Source organism: Centruroides sculpturatus, unplaced genomic scaffold, assembly GCF_000671375.1.
Source record: "Centruroides sculpturatus isolate CEXI.00-Female unplaced genomic scaffold, Cexi_2.0 scaffold676, whole genome shotgun sequence".
NCBI classification, from domain to species: domain Eukaryota; kingdom Metazoa; phylum Arthropoda; class Arachnida; order Scorpiones; family Buthidae; genus Centruroides; species Centruroides sculpturatus.
The window spans coordinates 170,565-189,902 of record NW_019384987.1 but is presented as its reverse complement, the minus strand read 5'-3'; the positions used below and the strand labels follow the sequence as shown (position 1 = coordinate 189,902).

Sequence of the window (19,338 nt, the reverse complement as noted above, 5' to 3'; positions counted from 1 at the left end):
TTTAATATTTCAGTCGTGTCAAAATTCATGTTTTATACTGTACAACCTCTTATTATAAACAAAATATTTGTAGCACTGACATCATGAATAAAATAAAATAAAGTAGAAATTTTAAAGGTTAATTAATTTAAATGTACTTTTTACATTTAGGGGTTACACGTTCACCAGTTACAGTTCCAGTGTTATTAAAGTTTAGAGTAACATCTTAAACTATTCTTTCACGTAAACGTATTTACATCAATAAATATCATAAAAACTAACTGCCTGAAATAATAGTCATGTTATGACATTAGCCTTTCACATACACAAAGCTCCGATCACTTCCGATCTACCTTCGTAGGCTTTTAGAAAAACGATGCAGCTGCGTAAAATGATTTGATATTAAATCCTATATTAATGTCTGAATGAGCGATAGGGAACAGAAATAATTTAAAATAAGTTCATTTTCTCGAAAATAGCATGTTACATACGGGACATTCCAATTTTCAACGCTGACTCAGCGCTGATCTCAACATTCGTTAAAATTCGTTCCTTTTTTCAACGTTGAGGTAGCGCTGTTGTCAGCGCTGACTCAACACACTCAGCACTCAACAGATATGTTGACTGCTACTTTCCAATGAATTGTGGGTAATTGATAAGACATTTGAATGGAATCCATCTTGCTGAGAATGGAATTATGGGAACTAAGCAATTCGTACTCGAGTTGGAACGTCGTTGATGACGTCAACTTGTTGACTTTAACACTCAACACTCGCGTTGAAAATTGGAATGTCCCGAAAGTAAATAAATGGTGGTTTCCTTAAAATTTATTTTTACATAATTGCCATTCGACGAAATTCTACAATTGCTAATTATTATATTATTTGATATCTAAAATCAAGATACAAATAAGATAAATAAGAAATTCAGTCTACGTATCTGACATACGAAGACGAAAAAAGACAATTACGCCTATCAAACTCATTCAGCTACACATAAGTTAAAAATATATTTATTTTTTTACTGTTCGAAAATTTTCATAAGTTCTTTCATCAATATTTAAAAGAAAATTTCGATTATTTAGTTCAATTAAAACAGTCAAACAAGGCATCTTCGCTCGTTGTCTTAGCAAAAAGCTAGCGCTTCTCAACCTCGCTAACGATATTTTGAAGCGTTTCGAGATGGCGCTGCAAGCGAGCTAAAATATGGAACGAGTTTTAGCACTGCGCTGACATCTTGCTGACGTCTCGCTGAATAACGGGATGCGTGGTAGATGTCGGCTCGCTGAACCGCAGTTTAAAATGTATTGTAAAGACAATGATCGTCTAAGTTCAGAGAATCCTTCCACGAAAAGAATAAGTTGTCACAAAACACGTCAGGTAGGCCGAGACGAGTGAGTAATCACGTGACCGAATGGCATCGCGAAATGCCACGTGACATGCTTTGTACTGTACGCGTCTAATGTGCCGCTCCGCGACGAAAACAAGCTTTAAGCAATGGCGTCTCTTCGAACGGTGCACACTCGGTAAATATTCCTACAATGTTTTGTTTATAGCATATTTTATATGGATCATTCCCAAAAAATTATACGTGTTTTGGAAATTTTCGAGTCAAATTAGTCTAGAGTCATTAATTTTATGCAAGAAAACCTTTCAAATTACACAAATGCCGATCGTCTATTTCTAAACGTCGTCTAAACGAACCTCGACAAAACGTTGGCTATAACTTTCTTCTCTATTACTCCTCGTTTTTAGGAGTTGTTCAACCAATCAGATTATTTGTGCGTGACGTCAGAAACATGGCGACTGTGTCGAAAACATGTAGGAATTTTTCCGAAGAGGAAAAGAACGTCCTGACTGAAGTTATTAAAAATTATCCTGTAGTCGAGGAGAAGGGGTATGATAACCGTACTCTAGCGGCGAAAAAAACCGCATGGGAGAAGATTCAAGTCGAATTCTCCTCATCATTTCCCCGTAGAGCAGCTCGTACAATAGAACAATTGAAAGGCAAGTATGAATGTAAAATATTCATTTTAAGATTATAAGATGTTAATTAATATTTTTAACATTTAAACAGCATATTTAATTTGAGAAAAGTTTACTAGGAAAGTATATCCTATAATCTATGTTATAGGTTGCTGGAAGCGATTAAAAATAGATGCCAAAAAAGAGGCAGATAATAACCGATATGCTGCACATATAACAGGTGGAGGACCAGCACTATCATCGTTGAATCCTGCCACTCAAGTGGTTTCATCTGTTTTGGGTGATGGTATTGAACCATTATCCAATCCAGATGATCCACCATCACCACTTATCATTAAATGTGAAAATAATACTGAAATACTTACAGCTACAAATGAATGCTCTAATTCAGGATTATTTTCACCTGTAATGGTAAGTGATGCAGCTGTTAAGAAAAATATGGAAGTGGCAGATGATCCATCATCAACTAAAGGAAAACTGTAAATAATATTCAGATAAAATAATACTAAATATTAATAATTACTTTTTAAAAAATAATTATTCATATTATATTTATAGCATTAACTCATCATTAGAAAAAGTCCAAATCCTGCTAATGGAGAGCATAAAAACAGAGAAAATGAAACAAGATACAGAAAAGAAAAAGCAAGAAGCAGAACAACTTAGGATAGAGGTGTTAAAGTTAAAAAAGTTGAAACTACTGAAAGAACTAGGATTATCATAAGTTAAATACATTTAATTATTATAAATATTAAAATGTTTAGCTAAGAGTAGTCATATCATATTAATAAACAATTAGATGATGATGGAAAAATATCAAAGACACAATACACTAAAAATTATAATCTTTATTTTCATATAATGTGTAATTATTTCAGTAAGTTGTATTGCATAAAAGAACAGCAAAAGTGAAGCATGATCCATACATAATATATATATATATACAATTGTATCAAACAGCTATTTAGCTATCATTTGTGATTACAGAATCATGTTTAACATATATCAAATTCTTTATTCACATTCTCTTTTATCCTGTATGTCAAAAAGTATGTAAGTTATAAACAGTTTTACACAAATACCTCTTAATTATTATATACAAATATTTAATTAAAAATGCTATAAATAGCAACTGTCTAATGAAAATTTTTGAAGTACAGTAGAGCCTTGAAAACTTGGTCTAATGTGGACCGAAGGGTGGCCGAGTTTGTGAAAATGCCGGGTTATCGGGAATGGGGTTAAAAAAGGATAAGTATGCGTGTTTCCTCAGAAAATATTGTACTGTATTTGTATGTATTGTTTGCTTGAGAATACAACAGAGAATAAACTGCCCAAATACCCTTGAACAAAGGAAAAGTACGTCCTTTATGAAGGCATAGAGCCTTTACTACATGAAAATGAAAATTAATGAATACACTGTCTACAGTAATTTACCTGATAAGACAGACCTTAGAAAAATACTTTATGAGGCATAAAACTGTCTATAATGAAAATTAATTAACTAAGGATTTTTTTGTCCTGCCAGGGTGTGGCCGAGTTATCCGGAGTGCCGAGTTTTCGAGGCTCTACTGTAATACATTTACAGATTAACTTGCTTGATTACATAAATTTCACTAATATATGTTGAGTAAATTAAAACTCACTTTTTGCACTATTTATGAAAATACTACCTTTTGTTTATCAAATAAAGCATACTAGAAGAACAGATATTAAAAATAAGTTATTTTAATATTTTACAATATGGAATTTTCATATTTTATATCTAAGTAACATGTTAATTAAGTCCAAGATGTAGGTTTTAAGCAAAATTTTGAAACTTGTAAATAAAATGAAGACATCAATTCATATTTCTAGCTCAACTTTCTATGAATAAATTGTATAATGACTTTAAAACTGTTTTTAACCACATCAAATACATAAAATGTCAACATAAATCTGATAATTTTAAACTAAAATAACCAAATATTTGGTAGAACAAACATTAAACTAAATATATTTCTAAAAGAAATTTGAATTGAGAAACCCCACTTTAAATCTTTTTGAGGAAATATGAATGAATAAAACCATTGTATGAATGTTTATTTAATTTGTTATGTAGATTATGTTAAGTCATATTTTTATTATTGAAAATGAATAAAAAGAAAATTATTTTGTCTGTGATAGGCTCACTCTTTATCATATTGTATGGTCCTGAAAAGGACCTTTTGTCATATTCCTAAAGTACTGTTTCATTCAACTAAAATGTTGCAGTACAATAGATCTTCAAAGAGCAGATCCTTGTTGAAATTTCCTCCTGTTTTTCTTCATTTACATGATCAGTAATAAACTGTTCCTCTTTAAAATCAATGGCCCAATTATGCAAAATTTCTATAGCTATTACCATGTTAAGTGTATTGTCTAATTTAGTTCACAAACAACTAACAATGCATGGAAATCATCTTTTCAAGATGCCAAATAATCTTTCAATAATACTTCTTGCTCGTGAATGAGCTTTGTTATACTCTTTCAGCATAATTCTGTGGTTGTAAAAATGGTGTCATTAAATATGGCACACAAGGATAGCCACTGTCACAAACTAAATATCCATTACAATAACTTTGGTGAAGTTTTTTTTAATACTATTATTAGTAAAAATTTTACTGTCATGTTGAACCTGGCCATCTAGCAACAATGTTTCTAATTTTCATCTTTCCATCACAGATTACCTGAAATGTACATTTAAACATGCATCAATTATATATTTTTATTAAAGTTATTAGTGTGAAATATCAAAGATATTATTTGATATTTTCATTTTTATATGTCAAAGAAATAATCAAGAATAAAACTGTTTTATAACAAGGTAACAATTTAAAATGTTAGAAAAATATATAGGTCATTGCATATTTAATAGTCATTTAAGCTACAATAAATTACAGTTACAAAAATATTTGTGGAGAACAATAAAATTGTATTTTATTTTATTGTTCTCCACAAATGTTTTTGTATTTCGATAAAATTGTATTTTATCGAAATTTAATTTAAAGACGTAATTTTCTTAATTAACCTCTTAATTAAGTAAAGATGATATTGTATGTAAATAATATGACTTTTCGATTATAAAAAGGTTGAGCTCTACTGTTGTTAGGACACTGAATAGAAATATGAATACAGTCAATTGCCCCAATTATTTTAGGAAAATTATCCTTGGATAGTACGGAAAAATCTTGTATAACAGACAGAAGTTCAGATTCTGTTGGAAATACAATTTCGGCATTCTTCAATGAACTAATGCCTTGGAAACGCTTTGGATGGTTCTGATAACGTTATGGCGATAATTAATAAAGAATACAATATATAACTTAATACAAACGTTAAACAAGACATCATTATAAGCGTCTCTTCAATTTACAAAAAACTTTTTAAATTTTTAAAAAGTTTTTTGCTTTAAAAGCTATTTAAAATTTTTTTTAAAAATTTTTTAAATAGAAGCAGTTTAAAAAGTTGGAAAAATGATAGTGTGAAGAATTTCTTTGTGTTTTTAATTGTAAAAGTGTCAGAAACCTACAATGAAAGGCTGACACTTGATCTTTTTTAACCTTGTGAGATTTTTTACCAATTTTTACCTGTGTATAAGAAGAGTTCTTCAAAGCATTTTTTTTTAGACTGTTACTTCTATGGTAGTGTATAAGGGATAAAGATGGACTCAAAAGTTATTTTAGACTTTTTGTACATAGTCCAAACTTCAAATTATTATTTAATGTAGTTTGATAGATACCTGCTTACAGTAGAGACGTGAACTCCGATAAGATTACCAGCTACCCTCTGAAAGTTTTTGGTGGCGTAAAGTCGTAATGCCGTCAACAACTGTTGCTCAGTAGTTAATGGCAATCATCGTCTATCTAGATGTTTAATTTATTCTCCAATATGATTTAAAATACAAACAAATCCTGGGCCGTGTTTAGTAATATAGAATTCTTGCTAAGTCTATTTATACTGCGATGTAGAACTCGTTCCTAATTACTGCTTGACTTTTTGACTATTTCCACCGCTAGAATTCTAGCTAGTTCAGTCATCATCTTTTATCTATGGGGTCGTTGCTAAATTCAGCAGTGATGCAGCGGTTGCAAGAAGCTTAAAGCGAAATTGTTGCTAATAAGATTGCTGCGTGTAAAGCGAATGTTCAGTTTGAGAGTATAACTTACAGCAGTGCTTTTTTCACTTTATCAAGATGGTTGCGCTCATGGATCGACTCGTAAAGTTTGACAATCTTTGATTATAAGGCTATTTTCAATATATTAAATAATAAATACATAAGAATTTAAACGCTTGTTCGATGACTACTCTTGGTGAGCTTAATCGTGAAAGCGGCGCTCAACGTCTGACGTACACGTTTTCGCGTTTAAAACTTCGGCCTCAACCTCGCTATTATCTTTCGTCAAGGATCTTTAGCAAAAGTACGTTTAAATCAATTAATTAATTAATTAACATTAGAGAGGTTGAGGCGCACATATTCAGCCCAAAACGTGAATGGCGGACGGACGAGCGCCGCCATCTGGCAAGTCTAGAAGATTGACAACGACCGTTCGTTATGTCTATTATTGCGAGTAGAAGTTGGGTTTAAACTTCATTTTTTTGTGTTTGTGGTTAAAGTTATGGCGTATTTTATTAAAATAATGATTATTTAAACATTTACGAATGATATTGTAAAGAAACAGACGATTTTAATCCAGAAATTATTTAATTATTCAATTTTTTAGCATGTGATGTGCCTATAGAATTTACATATATTTGTCTTCATAATAGCTTATTTTAAGATAGGTTTGTTCTTCTACGGCATCTTCTACCATCAACAGCGTAATAAGTTTGTAAATTTTTAAAAAATTAATTTTTCGAGCTGCTTTCGAATTTATATAAGCCACTACTTCCCTCGACAAAAGTATGAGCTAGTCCAGGGGTCGGCAACCTTTTGAGTGGGAAGAGCCAAAAATTACAATTTACAAAATTTCAAAGTTTTTAAAGAGCCACAACATTTTTTCTTGCCAACAATAAATAGTACTCGCATAAATAAAGTTTGTTGATAAAAAAAACTAATCTATTTATTCAGAATTGTCTTGCGTTGAAAGCGAATTAAACCTCATAGTGTGAAAGCGAATTAAACCTCATAGTTGAAAGCGAATTAAACCATCCCACCACGGTGTCATTTGAGAGCTTCCGACAGACTGACAGCAGTGACGACGCGTGTCACGGGGGAGGGGTGCGATGAAAAGCGAGTACAAGTGGCTGAGAGATAGAATCGGTGCCGAATCCTCGTTAATCGATTCAGAACGATTTTTAAATGTTTTCTTTTTTTTTGATAAAATAAATAATATTTGCATATGGAACTAAAGAGCCGCAGCTTCACATCCAAAGAGCCGCATGTGGCTCGCGAGCCGCAGGTTGCCGACCCCTGAGCTAGTCAATCGTACGGTAGGAGACACAACTCTAATTAAAAATAATTATTTAGTGTGAGGGCCCGGATTTATGATTCGAATATTTTTATTCATTAGATTAAAAGTTAGGGTTAACACAAAAAGGGAAAAACAACCGACAAATTTTCTCATAAAAATCGCTCATAAAAACTCCGTTCCCACGACAATACTTCCCTGTAGAAGATGAGTTAACTGTTTGTCATAAGTTTGTCACTTCGCCCATCATTGGTCAAAGAAGATCATCACCTGTGACGTACATGGAGAAATCTCGAAAAAAGAGCCCCCATATAAAAGGCAAGTGCGATGACGACACAAGGGGGGAAATTAAGTTCTTTTCTCTATACTGTGAGTGTGTGCCCGTGGATTTACCTGCATCTCGTCTCCACCGTCTTTAATAGACTTTGAACTTCGACTTCGAACTTTGGACTGATTTGAACTTTGAACTTTGAACTTGGAAGGACGAACCTCGGATCAACGTTATAACAACCTAATCAGAGGTATTTATCCTACACGCGATGATGTGTAAGCTCTCTCTCGAATATTCGAACCTCGCGGGTAGGGTCGCGACTTATAGTTCATAAAGTAACTTTGCCGTTACTTTATGAACTATACGGATTGAACCCGAGAGGGATTGTATTCCAATTATTAACCATGTATAAATGTACAGAATAAACGGGTATTTTGTTAACGAACTTGGATTGGTGTGCGTTTCTTCCGACAATTTTCCACTCCATACTGAACCCGAAGTCCTCGACGAGATCGCTCGGGATAATTCCCCATCCATCCGCGCATCTATCCGCGATAAATTGATAGATTGGTGTCAGATCCTGACAGGTGAAAGAATCTAACGATCCTTTCTCCTAACCCTTTTTTTCCCATCCTTTAGATAAGCGAGACCGGACCTCAAGGTCTTGAGTCGAGTAAGTGGTAGGAGAGGGACATCCTCGTAAACATCCTACCCCCGATTAGTCTCACATTAGTGATTAAACATCCTATAAATACTTTTAAACAATTTAATTTGTTTATTTACCTTCGCTGGTAACCCTCGATGTTAAATGTATCCGTGATTTTTTTCAACGAATTTCCCGTGAGTCAAAGCGCGTCGTTCACTGAGTCACGTGATGTTGTGAACGAACGCCGCAAGGTCTTTTACTTGAACTTAAAACGTAAACCGTGTACTTCTGCTTGCCGTATAAGTTTAATGTTTGTACTTGCGCCTCAACCTCTCTATTAAATATCTCGTCGAACAGTGAGATTATAGCCAACTGAACAGACGCCATGTTGTTTCGTCATCGCTGTAGCATTTGGTGTTATAAAATTACTACTCGGATGGTGCAGCTACCTCTTCAGCACCGCTATTACACTGCTGAATTTAGCAACGAGCAGTATGCTAACTCAGCGGTTCCCAAAGTGTGCACCGCGGCTTCCTCACAGGGACGCCACGAAATGTTATAAAAGTTTTATGATGTTAGAATTTAATGTACCGTACTTGTTACAATTTGACATAGGGCGCCTTGGAAAAATCTGCATTTAGCATGAGTGCCTAGAATCAAAAAAGTTTGGGAATCACTTTGCTAACTTCTACTAGTGATGTTATTGTTTTTGTCTCGTAAGATTTGCAAGATGGCTGCTCGTGTTGGACTAAACGTATTTTATTATAACCATCACAAGTTATTCTCTCATTCTAAATCATTAATTCATCTAAAATGACGTCGAAATGCAAAATTATCATACATAACAGATTTCGAATACATTTTAACGGAAGATAACGGTCCATTTCCTTGATTACAATTAATTGCTTCATTAATTTTAACAAAATCTGACACAGCTTCCATTTGAATAATTGTATTGGTTACTTCATTCTTTTGGACCAGTTCATTTGCGACAATTGTTGCAATTTATAATTTTAACTTCGTCCACCATTTTGCCTAGTTGTCTAACTATTCTCACTCTCATTTCTCACCTCGATAGAGGAGTGTGCAGCCTTCACTTTTCACTCCGGAAGAACAGAGGGGAAGATTGCTCAGCGACCGAAGAGGCGGCCTTATCGAAGACGACCAATCCGAGGAAGACAGGAGAGAGGTCACAAGGCGACTAAAGCCGGCCTTATAGGAGACGGCCAACGCTCCGGGAGGACTTGGAGGAGAAGCTGGCCCCTATTCAGGCGTCATTGGCAAGGAGGAAAACCCGGAAAAAACTCCCGCTGCCAGCTCGTCGGAGTGAGGCGCGAACTCCCGGATCGAACTCCGGTGTTTAGTTGTCTAACTAAGAATAATCATTCGATGATGCTCAGAACATTCTTAGCTCCGCTCACTAAGCCACTCAGAATTCTAACTTAAGTGTTCTGCGTTACTGAACACGGCCCAGATGTACCGAAATCAAAATTCGTCTTCGGAATAAATTTCTAAAGGATTATTCCGATCTCGTATTACCCTCTCTCTTCGTAATTGTCGAGATGAATAATTTTCTTGGTTCGTCCCATTTACAATATTCTATTAAATGAACAATATCCATTATAATAAAAACATTGCAACCAAAAATCAACATAGCGACTTCTACTCAAGTAAAACGGTGTCTAAAGCTGCTATCAAGGGAGTCTAGAAAGTAAGTCAAATAACTGGTTTCTAATCGCTGTCTAAACAATGGCAAACGAGAAACGCCGTCTCTGCAATGAAATTTTTCTAAGCCGCGGTCTAGACCAGGGGTCGGCAACCTGCGGCTCGCGAGCCACATGCGGCTCTTTGGATGTGAAGCTGTGGCTCTTTAGTTCCATAAGCAAATATTATTTATTTTATCAAAAACAAAAACATTTAAAAATCGTTCTGAATCGATTAACGAGGATTAGGCACCGATTCTATCTCTCAGCCACTTGTACTCTCTTTTCACCGCACCTCTCCCCCGTGACACGCGTCGTCACTGTCGTCAGTCTGTCGGAAGCTTTCGAATGACGCCGTCGTCGGATGTTTCTATGAGGTTTAATTCGCTTTCGACTCAAGACAATTTGGCGTCTTCACCAGTGCTTTGGCTATGACGTATAGTTTGTTGTTTCGAGTAAAAGAGTTAGAAGCGAATTATCTTCTCAAAGTTATGTAAAAATTTTGTAGCTCTTTAAAAACTTTGAAATTTTGTAAATTGTAATTTTTGGCTCTTCCGACTCAAAAGGTTGCCGACCCCTGGTCTAGACGATTTCTAAATCGTCGTCGGAGTCTAAACATCTCTGCAATCGGCCCTATATGAAATGACACTGATAATTTTCATAATGCAAATAGATGAGTGAATAGAATGAGTGATGTAGAAATATCAGAACTTATCAAATATAGCCTTCTATTTAATTTTATAATATACTTCTACAGATCGTTTCACATATGTTGGGTCGGGCGATGAGCAGTACTTAGCTGCGGCCCTGAAAGTTTTTAAACTCAGTGCTTCAACTAAGTAAGTTCGAAAGCTCTCTTTTTTGGTAACATACAGAGAACTTAAAGAGCACTTTTTGAAATATTCAAATAATCTGTCCTTTCACCAAGTACATAAACTGGTTCCTTTTATTGTGCACTTTTACAGCCCAGCCAAGATCGTGAAATGTCATTTGAAGTCAGTCGTTAGCATTAAAAAATGTTTAACTTAATATTCTGTATTATTGTAATCTTAATATTATTTTAATAATGGAATGTGTAGTTCAAGATATTTAAGTCAAATATTTTATATTATGACTATTGTACTAACTTAAATTTATAGAAATTATGTCAAACAAATACTGTTTTAGATATTTATTTCAAATCTTTCGAAATTAAAATATATCGATCATAAATATTTTATTTAAAAAATTCTCAATTTTATCTTCCAAGTTTTCGGTATTTTAAATTTAAGCCATACAGTACGTATATAGAACAAGTAAAACGGCAAAACCGTATTTGGGACAAGACTATGTCTCGAAGACACTACTAAGCGGAATCACTTCGATGCTCAAGGCAGGTCTCGTTCTCATTCTCCTATCTTCTTTGATATTGCTGCTTTTGGGCGCGATCGTTCAAACTTCGCCGGCCACGACCACGAGATCGTCCACGATGCATCTTGGATGAAATTAACTTATCTAATTTCAAAATTTCTCTCCGTTGCGTGTCGGCCCGGGTTGAATTTTTGCCGATGCGTAACGAAAAGTTCCCGTTTTTGAAAAAATAATCGTGCCTATTGTATCGTCCGAAATTATTTTTTTTATTTTGCACAAACAATATACAGTTTAACCCGATTATAACGTCATCGAATGTAACGACAACCCTAATATAACGTCAAATTTTTATCGGTCCTACGATTTTACTATACTAGAATATGTTAAGAAACCCACTTTTAACGACATAAAACCGTTTTAACGTCATGTTTGAAGCACTCCCAAATTTACAAAATTAGATTACAAATTTTATTTAACATAGAAGAAACTACACGCTCAGTCCTAAGGTCAGAGTTCACTTCTTAGAATGACTGTGGGTGGTACTCTCCCCTACCTAACTTCGGTAGGGTGAGGTGGCTGTTTTGCCTGATTGTAGAAGAGGGTCGCCATTTTGTATTTTATTTTGACTCGATTCTCGGTCCCCTGACTACCTACGAGTCTGGATTTTTTTATGCGCAAGTGATTTGGGCACCTAATACTCTGTGCCAAATATCAACTCTTGACATGTACTCCTTCATACCTCTATGCTGGTATTAACATCGGGCAGTACGGTTTTATAAACAAGACATAGTCTTGTCAAAAATATATGTACATATGTATAAATGGAAAGTAATTTTTAAAATTTTCTTATTAAGTCGCCAGATATACTGGATAAGTTTATTTTATTACTGCGTGGCATTGCTTGTTTGGAAAATGATCTTATCTTTCAATTCCTTAAATAAATTTAAATAAAGCTAATAAACGTAAAATTGGTTATACTGAAAGGAATGATCACTAATAATTTTCATACCATCTTGTGATGTTTGCTAGATGACGCTTTGCATGGACAAACGGAAAGTTACTGCGGTGTGCCGCCCACCAGTGGCCAAGCTGTTTCGTTCCTTGAACACTGGTAGCCGATTGCAGAGAGAACGTTTAGACGCCGACAACGATTTAGAGATCATGTAGACCGCGGTTCAGAAAAATCTCATTGCAGAGACAGCGTTTCTCGCTTGCCACAGTTTAGTCAATTTCGTGGTGGTCGGTAGGGATTTTGTGGGATGCCGAAGTTACTTTTTGTTATCACAGCGCATCTAAGACTCACTGCCGTATTGTAACAGTGGCCATCACTCGCGTTGAGCTTGTTTCATGGTGGGTTCGACGTTGCCAAATTTAGCTACTTTTTTCGGTTGTACGTAAAAAATATACTTGGCGCACTGGCAAAAAATTTTTGTGTATTATAAACTATGCAAAATACAAATAAAAAAATAAATTACATATTTCTACTAAACCGCCACTCAAAAATTACGAGTAGTTTGCAGTTGCGCTAAATTAACTTATTGCGGAACCGAAGGGCGGTTAGAAAATTTTACTTCCAACTAAGATACAAAAGTGGGCGATAGGTATAAAAAGGTTGACTATCCCTGATCTAGATGGAAGAGGATTGACATTAACTACCGAACAAACAGTCGTTGACGGCATTGCGATGTTATGCCACCGGAAGCTTCCAGAGGGTATCCAGTGATCTTATCAAAGTTTACGTCTCTACTGTATGCAAGTATCTATCAAATTACCATTAAATAAATTTAAAAATTTTTTTGTATAGTGATAGAGACGTTTACAATAAGAATCAGGGTTTGTTTAACGAATAAGGATTTGCTGCAAGCAGACCTACAAGGAAACGACGAAGAAAATTCGTTCTGTATCATCTCCTATGCAGTTTTTTCTTTATCCCCGGAATACGATTGTTGTAACCTTTCTCCTCAAGTGCAGGATAATTTTTTATAATTTCCGTCAGGACACTTTTTTCTTCTTCGGAAGAATTCCGGCATAATTTGAACACGTTGTTAATCGCCATTTTTCTGACGTCATAAACGAATTACCTGATTGGTTAAACGACTCCTGAGAGAGGGGAGTAACAGCGAAAAACGCAATAGCCAACGTTTTCCCGAAGTGCGTTTAGACGGCGTTCAGATATAGACGATCGTCGTCTTTGCAACGCATTTTAAACCGCGGTTCAGTCTAGACGCCGTTCGGCTGTTAAACGTCGTTTAACGTAAACCCTGCAATCGGCTGTGGGAGTTCGGTCGTGGGTTCGCGCCTCGCCAGGATGGGCTGGCTACGTGGCGTTTTTCGGGTTTTATCCGCGTCTGTAATGTCTGAATAGAAGTCAGTTACCCTTAAAAAAACCCTCCAAAAGACATCGCCCAACTGTCGCGTTGCCATAATTTAATAAAAACAAAAATAATACTGCGGTGTGCCGGGGCTGCATATCCCAGTAGCTTGTCTGACAGATCATAACCAACCAACTAAACCGGAGAAGTTACTGCGTAGTGACACGTGATAAAATCACACTTAATCAGAAAATAACATTGATGTAAATTGGACTCTTCGCAATAACAAAAACTATTTTTTAATTTTTCAAGAGACAAACTACAGTAATTTGTTTTTTCTTATAAATTAGTTATTTAATGCAAAATATTTATTAAAAAGTTTCTTCGATGGTGGGTTTTAGAAAATAATATTGAATTTAATGCTTAGTCTTAAATAAAATTATAATAAATAATTACAGTGTAATTTGAATTTTAAAACTTTCTAATATCAGTCGAACTTATTTATTGTTTTTTTTAAATATAGTGAACTTGAAAATTTTCAACGAATTGACCATTACGCTGAAGGCAAACGTCGAAAGAAGCTCTTCTTTGTTGATCATTAGCTATCAGTAAACGGCTAGAATTTGTCCTGAAAATAGTTTTTTTTAATATTTATTATTTATATTAACAAAATTTCATATTTCCAACGCCTAATCTGAAAACAGAAACGTGGGTGTTAATTTAAATGATAGTTAAAGGTATCATTTAAAAGACAAAGAGATATAAATGAGCAATTATTTATTGTGACATCGTCACAATGCCGGGCTGCAATTTTTAATCATATTTTTAATTTATTTAATTTAAAATATATGCTCTCCACTTCAAACTAGTGCTGTAGTGTCTTGCTCCTGTACATCATACTTTTTTGATAGCAATAGAGTCGTGCCGGTCATCTATCTAACCCCTTTCAGGGAAAAGTTTTGAATTAAAATAACATAACTTCTGATTTGCATCGGAAGTTTATATATAGTTAAATACTATAAATATAGGAAAACAGAAACAAACCAATTGTCTAATCATCAAGACAAAACGTAAAATGTATTTTGTGAGATTTTCTTTGCTGGCTGCATTACACAACTAGTGACCTCACTCTAAACACATATGGCATCGGAGCCAATCATCACCATTCCGGTTGGAATTTTCGCGGTTCAAAACGTGCAATCCTTATCCTCTTCAATCTTATCTCTTGGAATATGGCACTAGCGTGCGTCCATCAGTTCTGCGTTGAAAAAATCAGCACTAGAGAGAGGATGACTGCCACTTATGCTGTTGTGTACCTGTCGTCTTTTTCCGTTTCAGCCTTGAATTTGTCGCTTTCTTCTGTTCTTTTGCAGCTTTTTGAATAGAACATGATGGTTTAGGCTGCGCACGCGTCTTAGTCCACGCTGTTTACAGAGAGGAGGAATACCGTATTTTCGTTTTTTTTTTTTTTTTTTGTGTTCATTATGAATTAATCCTAATAACAAAAGTTTTTTCTTTGCTAGTAGTAATAAGCATCGTAATCGAACCATTTTGATTTTTACTTCTATACACTGCAATAATTCACACTCCCCTGTGACGAGTTCAACGCGAACATGTGACGTCATCATCTCCACGCCACGTTCTCCCGTTCGCTCGCGTGGAGAGAGCGAGAAACGTTGTCACCTCTTCTCGCTCTCTTGCATATAGCTTGGCAAATTCGCTCGCTTGCGTCTGCGTAGTCGCAGCCTTATTGTCATGAAAATCTCTCAATTTCTGTCGATACGCTGAGCTCGTTAGCACTACTGTTTCACTGTCTTTCCGTTTCCTTGAAGTGGTTGATGTCATTGCGGGAACTGGTCTAAAGTTTCCCACAAGTTTATCTATTTAAAGCTGAATGATCATGCGGTAGCAGCGCGTACGCCGGAACGCGGTTTGATCTCCCGCAACCAGCATTAAATTTTTTTTTATCGTGAAACCACTCTTATAGAATATTTCGGACGCTTCCATTTCTTGAATCACCCATATCTATAATATACGATCGGCTTATATTACGGTAGTGACTGGCGGGCGGAAGACAGCATCTGGGAGCACTACGCTGTGTCAATGGAATAAAAACAATTGGTCTTGCGCGTCGTTAGAGCCCTTGGACGCTGATGAAGCCGCTGAAAATGTTTTAAAATCAGTAAGTGGAGCGACGGCTATCGTCACTAAGCCACAGGAGTACGTTTGCATGTTCGCTTATAGACGATATTAGAGAATGCGCAACGGATGGAATTTGGAACGACCGTTCCGTCGTCTTGGAAGCTTAATATTGTCAGTTTGCCTGTGAATATATGTCACTGTATTACGTCGTCGGATATTACATTTCATCATCTTCCACATCAGATTATCAGCTCAAAATCGACGATGTTATAGCATGCGTTTTTGCTGTTTCGTAACTCGTCGTGCTGTTTCGTTGATTACGATGGGCATTTTACGAAATGTATCGTTATTTTTTTTATAATATAAATTAGATATATAATTAAAATGAATGAATAATATAAACTACGTATAACAGATTTATTAAGAAATAAACGAGAAGCTATATAAATAAATTTTAAAATCTAAATTAAGTGTTAAATAATTTTTAGTTTTACTCCTATATAGTACTGTATCCTCGTATATTTTATTAAATCTTAAATGGGTTTACCAATGTCAGGCGAGAAGTTTGTCTTTGCTGTTAAAGTTCATTGCTGGCGGAACAATGGTTGCATTGCTTGGTAAAGTGCTCAATGAGTAAGAAAACTTTTTCTCATTATTTTGAGTGGATATAAAAGTAAGGTGTACCTGATGTGTGCCGTGTACTTGTTTCCACTCCTGATTTTTCTAGTATGGTATAAAATAAAGAATATTTATATATCTTGAGAGGGGGAAAATTTGTGTACAGAAATATTGGAAGATATGTTCCTTCTACCTCATAGATTGACGCCCGTGTACATAAAAGCGACTGATTAGAATTGCTACAATAAAATGTTCTTTATTTATTATAGCCAAAGTAAATCACTATCATCCAAAGTGATATGCAAAGTTTTATTGGATGATTGAAAATTTCTTTAATTCTTTACAGGTAGAAATTGGTAACGAATATAAATTTTTAGTTTGGTTTCTTNATATATATATATATATATATATATATATATATATATATATATATATATATATATATATATATATATATATATATATATATATATATATGTTACTGTACATTTATATTTATATATAGCGATATTTACAGACTTTATAAAGATAGTCCATATGCAAGTTTTTTCTGTCGAAAATTTAATTAACTAAAATAAATCGAATTAATTGTCTTTTATTGAGAATTTTAGAATAAAATATGAGCTGGCTTCTATTTATTATTATTATGAACTAATTTATGGACATTTTCATTTAAAAAGTTTAAAAAAACTACCTGTTACAATCCGGGAAAGAGGCGGAAGATTCCATTGTGGATATACTTTGATCCAAGATTTTAATAGTCCAGTGGTTTTCTTTCCATTTTTGATATATGATAAGGTGACTTCTGATAACATAATACAAACTTTATTATATTAATTTAGAATACTAAGTAAGCTTTTATTAAGGGAGAAACATATTTATTGAATTTCTATTGATGTTTTAAATAATAAGGATCATAGAAAACCAGCAATTGAAAATCAGAAACAAAATTTAAAATTATTTTTTAGTTTGAAACTGAAATAATTAATTTATAGTATTTATATACATCTTCAAATTAATGTAATAAATTTATAATACTAACTTGACAGTCAAAACAACATGAAATGTAAATGCAAACATTAAGAAACAGCAAAATGTTGAAATGACTGCAGCTTCCACCCAAAGTTTTCGTTGGATATTTTCAGTAATCAGCTGCAGGCAAAGAATTAAACTCAGAAATGCCATTGGAGACAAAATGCATATTACAAAGGCATCTACTTTCAAATTTCTTTTTTCTTCTACATTTTCCGAGTTCTTCCACCAATCGGAAAAGTTCTATGTACAGATATTAATAAGAACTTTTAAAAAGTATAATTAAGTATTACTTTAAATACAGAACAAAATTTGAAATTTTACTTTCGGTATTCGAATAATATTAAAATTCTTACGACACAATTCGCAAGTATCGATTTTTCCAGTTTCCAGCCATTTTTCTAAACATTTGCGATGAACTAAACCAACGGAACCTACACAAAGTTATGAAAATTTAAACATTTAACGATTTCTTTAACTGTTTTGTTGTTGTCATAATAATAATAATATATGACTTTATCAGTGGCGTCTCTAGGATTTTGAGAATATGGGTACTATTCAATGTAGAATCGGGGAGACGAAGACAAATGCCCTCTTTTTTTTTTTACGTTATTCAATCACCTTTAGAATTATTTTAATTACCTAATATTACCTAACTGAAGTCAGACGACATGCATTATTATATTTACTTTTATTTTAAAATAACAAAACCGATTACTTTAGTATCAAGATGGTGCTGCAGCACCATGAAAATCCCCTGGATTTCAGGGATGTATCCAGTGTAGAAATGCTGTACACTCAAGTATGTTTATGTTCGAGGATTTTTAAATGCAATTTTATTTTTGTGTGATTTCTTGAAACAGATGGTAAACATAAACGATTTATTTTGTATTCGGGTGCATCCGTGAAGCTTTCCGAAATGAGTGCGTTATTCGCACACTCAGACATTATGAGAATCAGGTATGCTACACATGGAAAATATATTTGAAGAAATGAAAATAAGAGAGAGGAAAGAAAAATGAATTGGAGAGAAGAAAAAAACAATGATTATATTCCGAGTGTGTTCACTTGTAATGTAATCACTGTTTTTCTCTAATAGGGCTATCATTTCAGTCTTTATTTTGAACCCAGGATAAGAGAATGGATTTTCCTTTGATTTTATTGCAAATATTTTAATTTTTCTTCTTTATTAAATTATAAACAAATGCAAAAATTAATTAAAATATTTCTTATTTTATTACCGTTAATTTTTTAAAAATGTACTGGACCTTTGGGGTAATAACCAATTCACTGAAATTTCATATTCGCGAAGATTGAGTGCACATAACAATATTTTATGCTAAAAAAGACGTTTTAACAAATTACCTCTACAGTGACAGAGAGAAATCAGAGGTTCTTCGTTAGAGAAACAAATCCTACATTTACGAACATCGCTGTTACGAGGAGAAGTAAACTTAATAGTCGTCACTAAAGCTCCTATTATACTATCAATAGAATTTATATACTTTCGGCTATCATTCATATTTCCTTTGAACTGATCGCTAGTTTCAGGTAAAATATTATTTTCGGTCATATCAGTAAGATTAGTCGTCAATATAAATATAATAGTATTTGTAACAAGCAGTCTAATTATTGTTAGAAAAACAATAACGAATTATTATTTAAAATGAATTATGAAATTTAATTGTTAAAAAAATATAAATTAATAATAATAATAATAATAAATGGTCACTAAAAATGCGTTTTAAAATAAAAATTTATTTATTTAAACACTTTTTAAATATGTTTAATTTTAATCATAGGAATTAGAGATATAATATTATCTTTATTCCAGTTTTTCCACGTACATAAAAAAATAGAAGAAAATAATTCAA

General features: G+C 33.9%; 2 protein-coding genes across 4 annotated transcripts; one reads left to right on the top strand and one right to left on the bottom strand.

Annotated features, from left to right (window-relative positions):
- The first annotated feature begins 1,178 nt into the window (after positions 1 to 1,178).
- Positions 1,179 to 3,123, top strand: LOC111632939. The gene is made up of 4 exons (XM_023377456.1): positions 1,179 to 1,358; positions 1,734 to 1,985; positions 2,113 to 2,443; positions 2,523 to 3,123. Exons 2-4 carry the CDS (start codon positions 1,778 to 1,780, stop codon positions 2,686 to 2,688), a joined length of 705 nt encoding a protein of 234 aa, XP_023233224.1. The 5' UTR covers positions 1,179 to 1,358; positions 1,734 to 1,777; the 3' UTR covers positions 2,689 to 3,123.
- Positions 3,124 to 14,099: 10,976 nt separating this feature from the next.
- Positions 14,100 to 19,123, bottom strand: LOC111632942 (E3 ubiquitin-protein ligase MARCH2-like). 3 transcript variants are annotated; one of them, XM_023377461.1, is made up of 6 exons: positions 18,830 to 19,123; positions 17,789 to 17,898; positions 17,651 to 17,707; positions 17,475 to 17,584; positions 17,127 to 17,237; positions 14,100 to 14,300 (listed from the first exon to the last, which is right to left on the bottom strand). In XM_023377461.1, the coding sequence occupies exons 1-6, from the start codon at positions 19,035 to 19,037 to the stop codon at positions 14,186 to 14,188; spliced, it is 711 nt and encodes a 236-aa protein (XP_023233229.1). In that variant the 5' UTR covers positions 19,038 to 19,123; the 3' UTR covers positions 14,100 to 14,185. The 3 variants fall into 3 exon arrangements, 2 of the variants coding, with proteins under 2 accessions (XP_023233229.1, XP_023233228.1); XR_002757963.1 differs by adding an exon at positions 16,362 to 16,537 and having other exon boundaries at positions 14,163 to 14,300; positions 17,475 to 17,707; XM_023377460.1 differs by having other exon boundaries at positions 17,475 to 17,707.
- Positions 19,124 to 19,338: the final 215 nt, after the last annotated feature.

What these genes read in the sequence shown, in the direction of transcription:
- LOC111632939 (XM_023377456.1), top strand. Translation starts at nt 1,778, where the DNA reads ATGGCGACTGTGTCGAAAACATGTAGGAATTTTTCCGAAGAGGAAAAG. An exon ending in TACAATAGAACAATTGAAAG is followed by an intron (nt 1,986 to 2,112) that starts GCAAGTATGAAT and finishes TCTATGTTATAG; the next exon opens with GTTGCTGGAAGCGATTAAAA. An exon ending in TCATCAACTAAAGGAAAACT is followed by an intron (nt 2,444 to 2,522) that starts GTAAATAATATT and finishes TTATATTTATAG; the next exon opens with CATTAACTCATCATTAGAAA.
- LOC111632942 (XM_023377460.1), bottom strand. Translation starts at nt 19,037, where the DNA reads ATGACCGAAAATAATATTTTACCTGAAACTAGCGATCAGTTCAAAGGA. An exon ending in CATGTTGTTTTGACTGTCAA is followed by an intron (nt 17,238 to 17,474) that starts GTTAGTATTATA and finishes TTATGTTATCAG; the next exon opens with AAGTCACCTTATCATATATC. An exon ending in TCTTTCCCGGATTGTAACAG is followed by an intron (nt 14,301 to 17,126) that starts GTAGTTTTTTTA and finishes AACTATTTTCAG; the next exon opens with GACAAATTCTAGCCGTTTAC.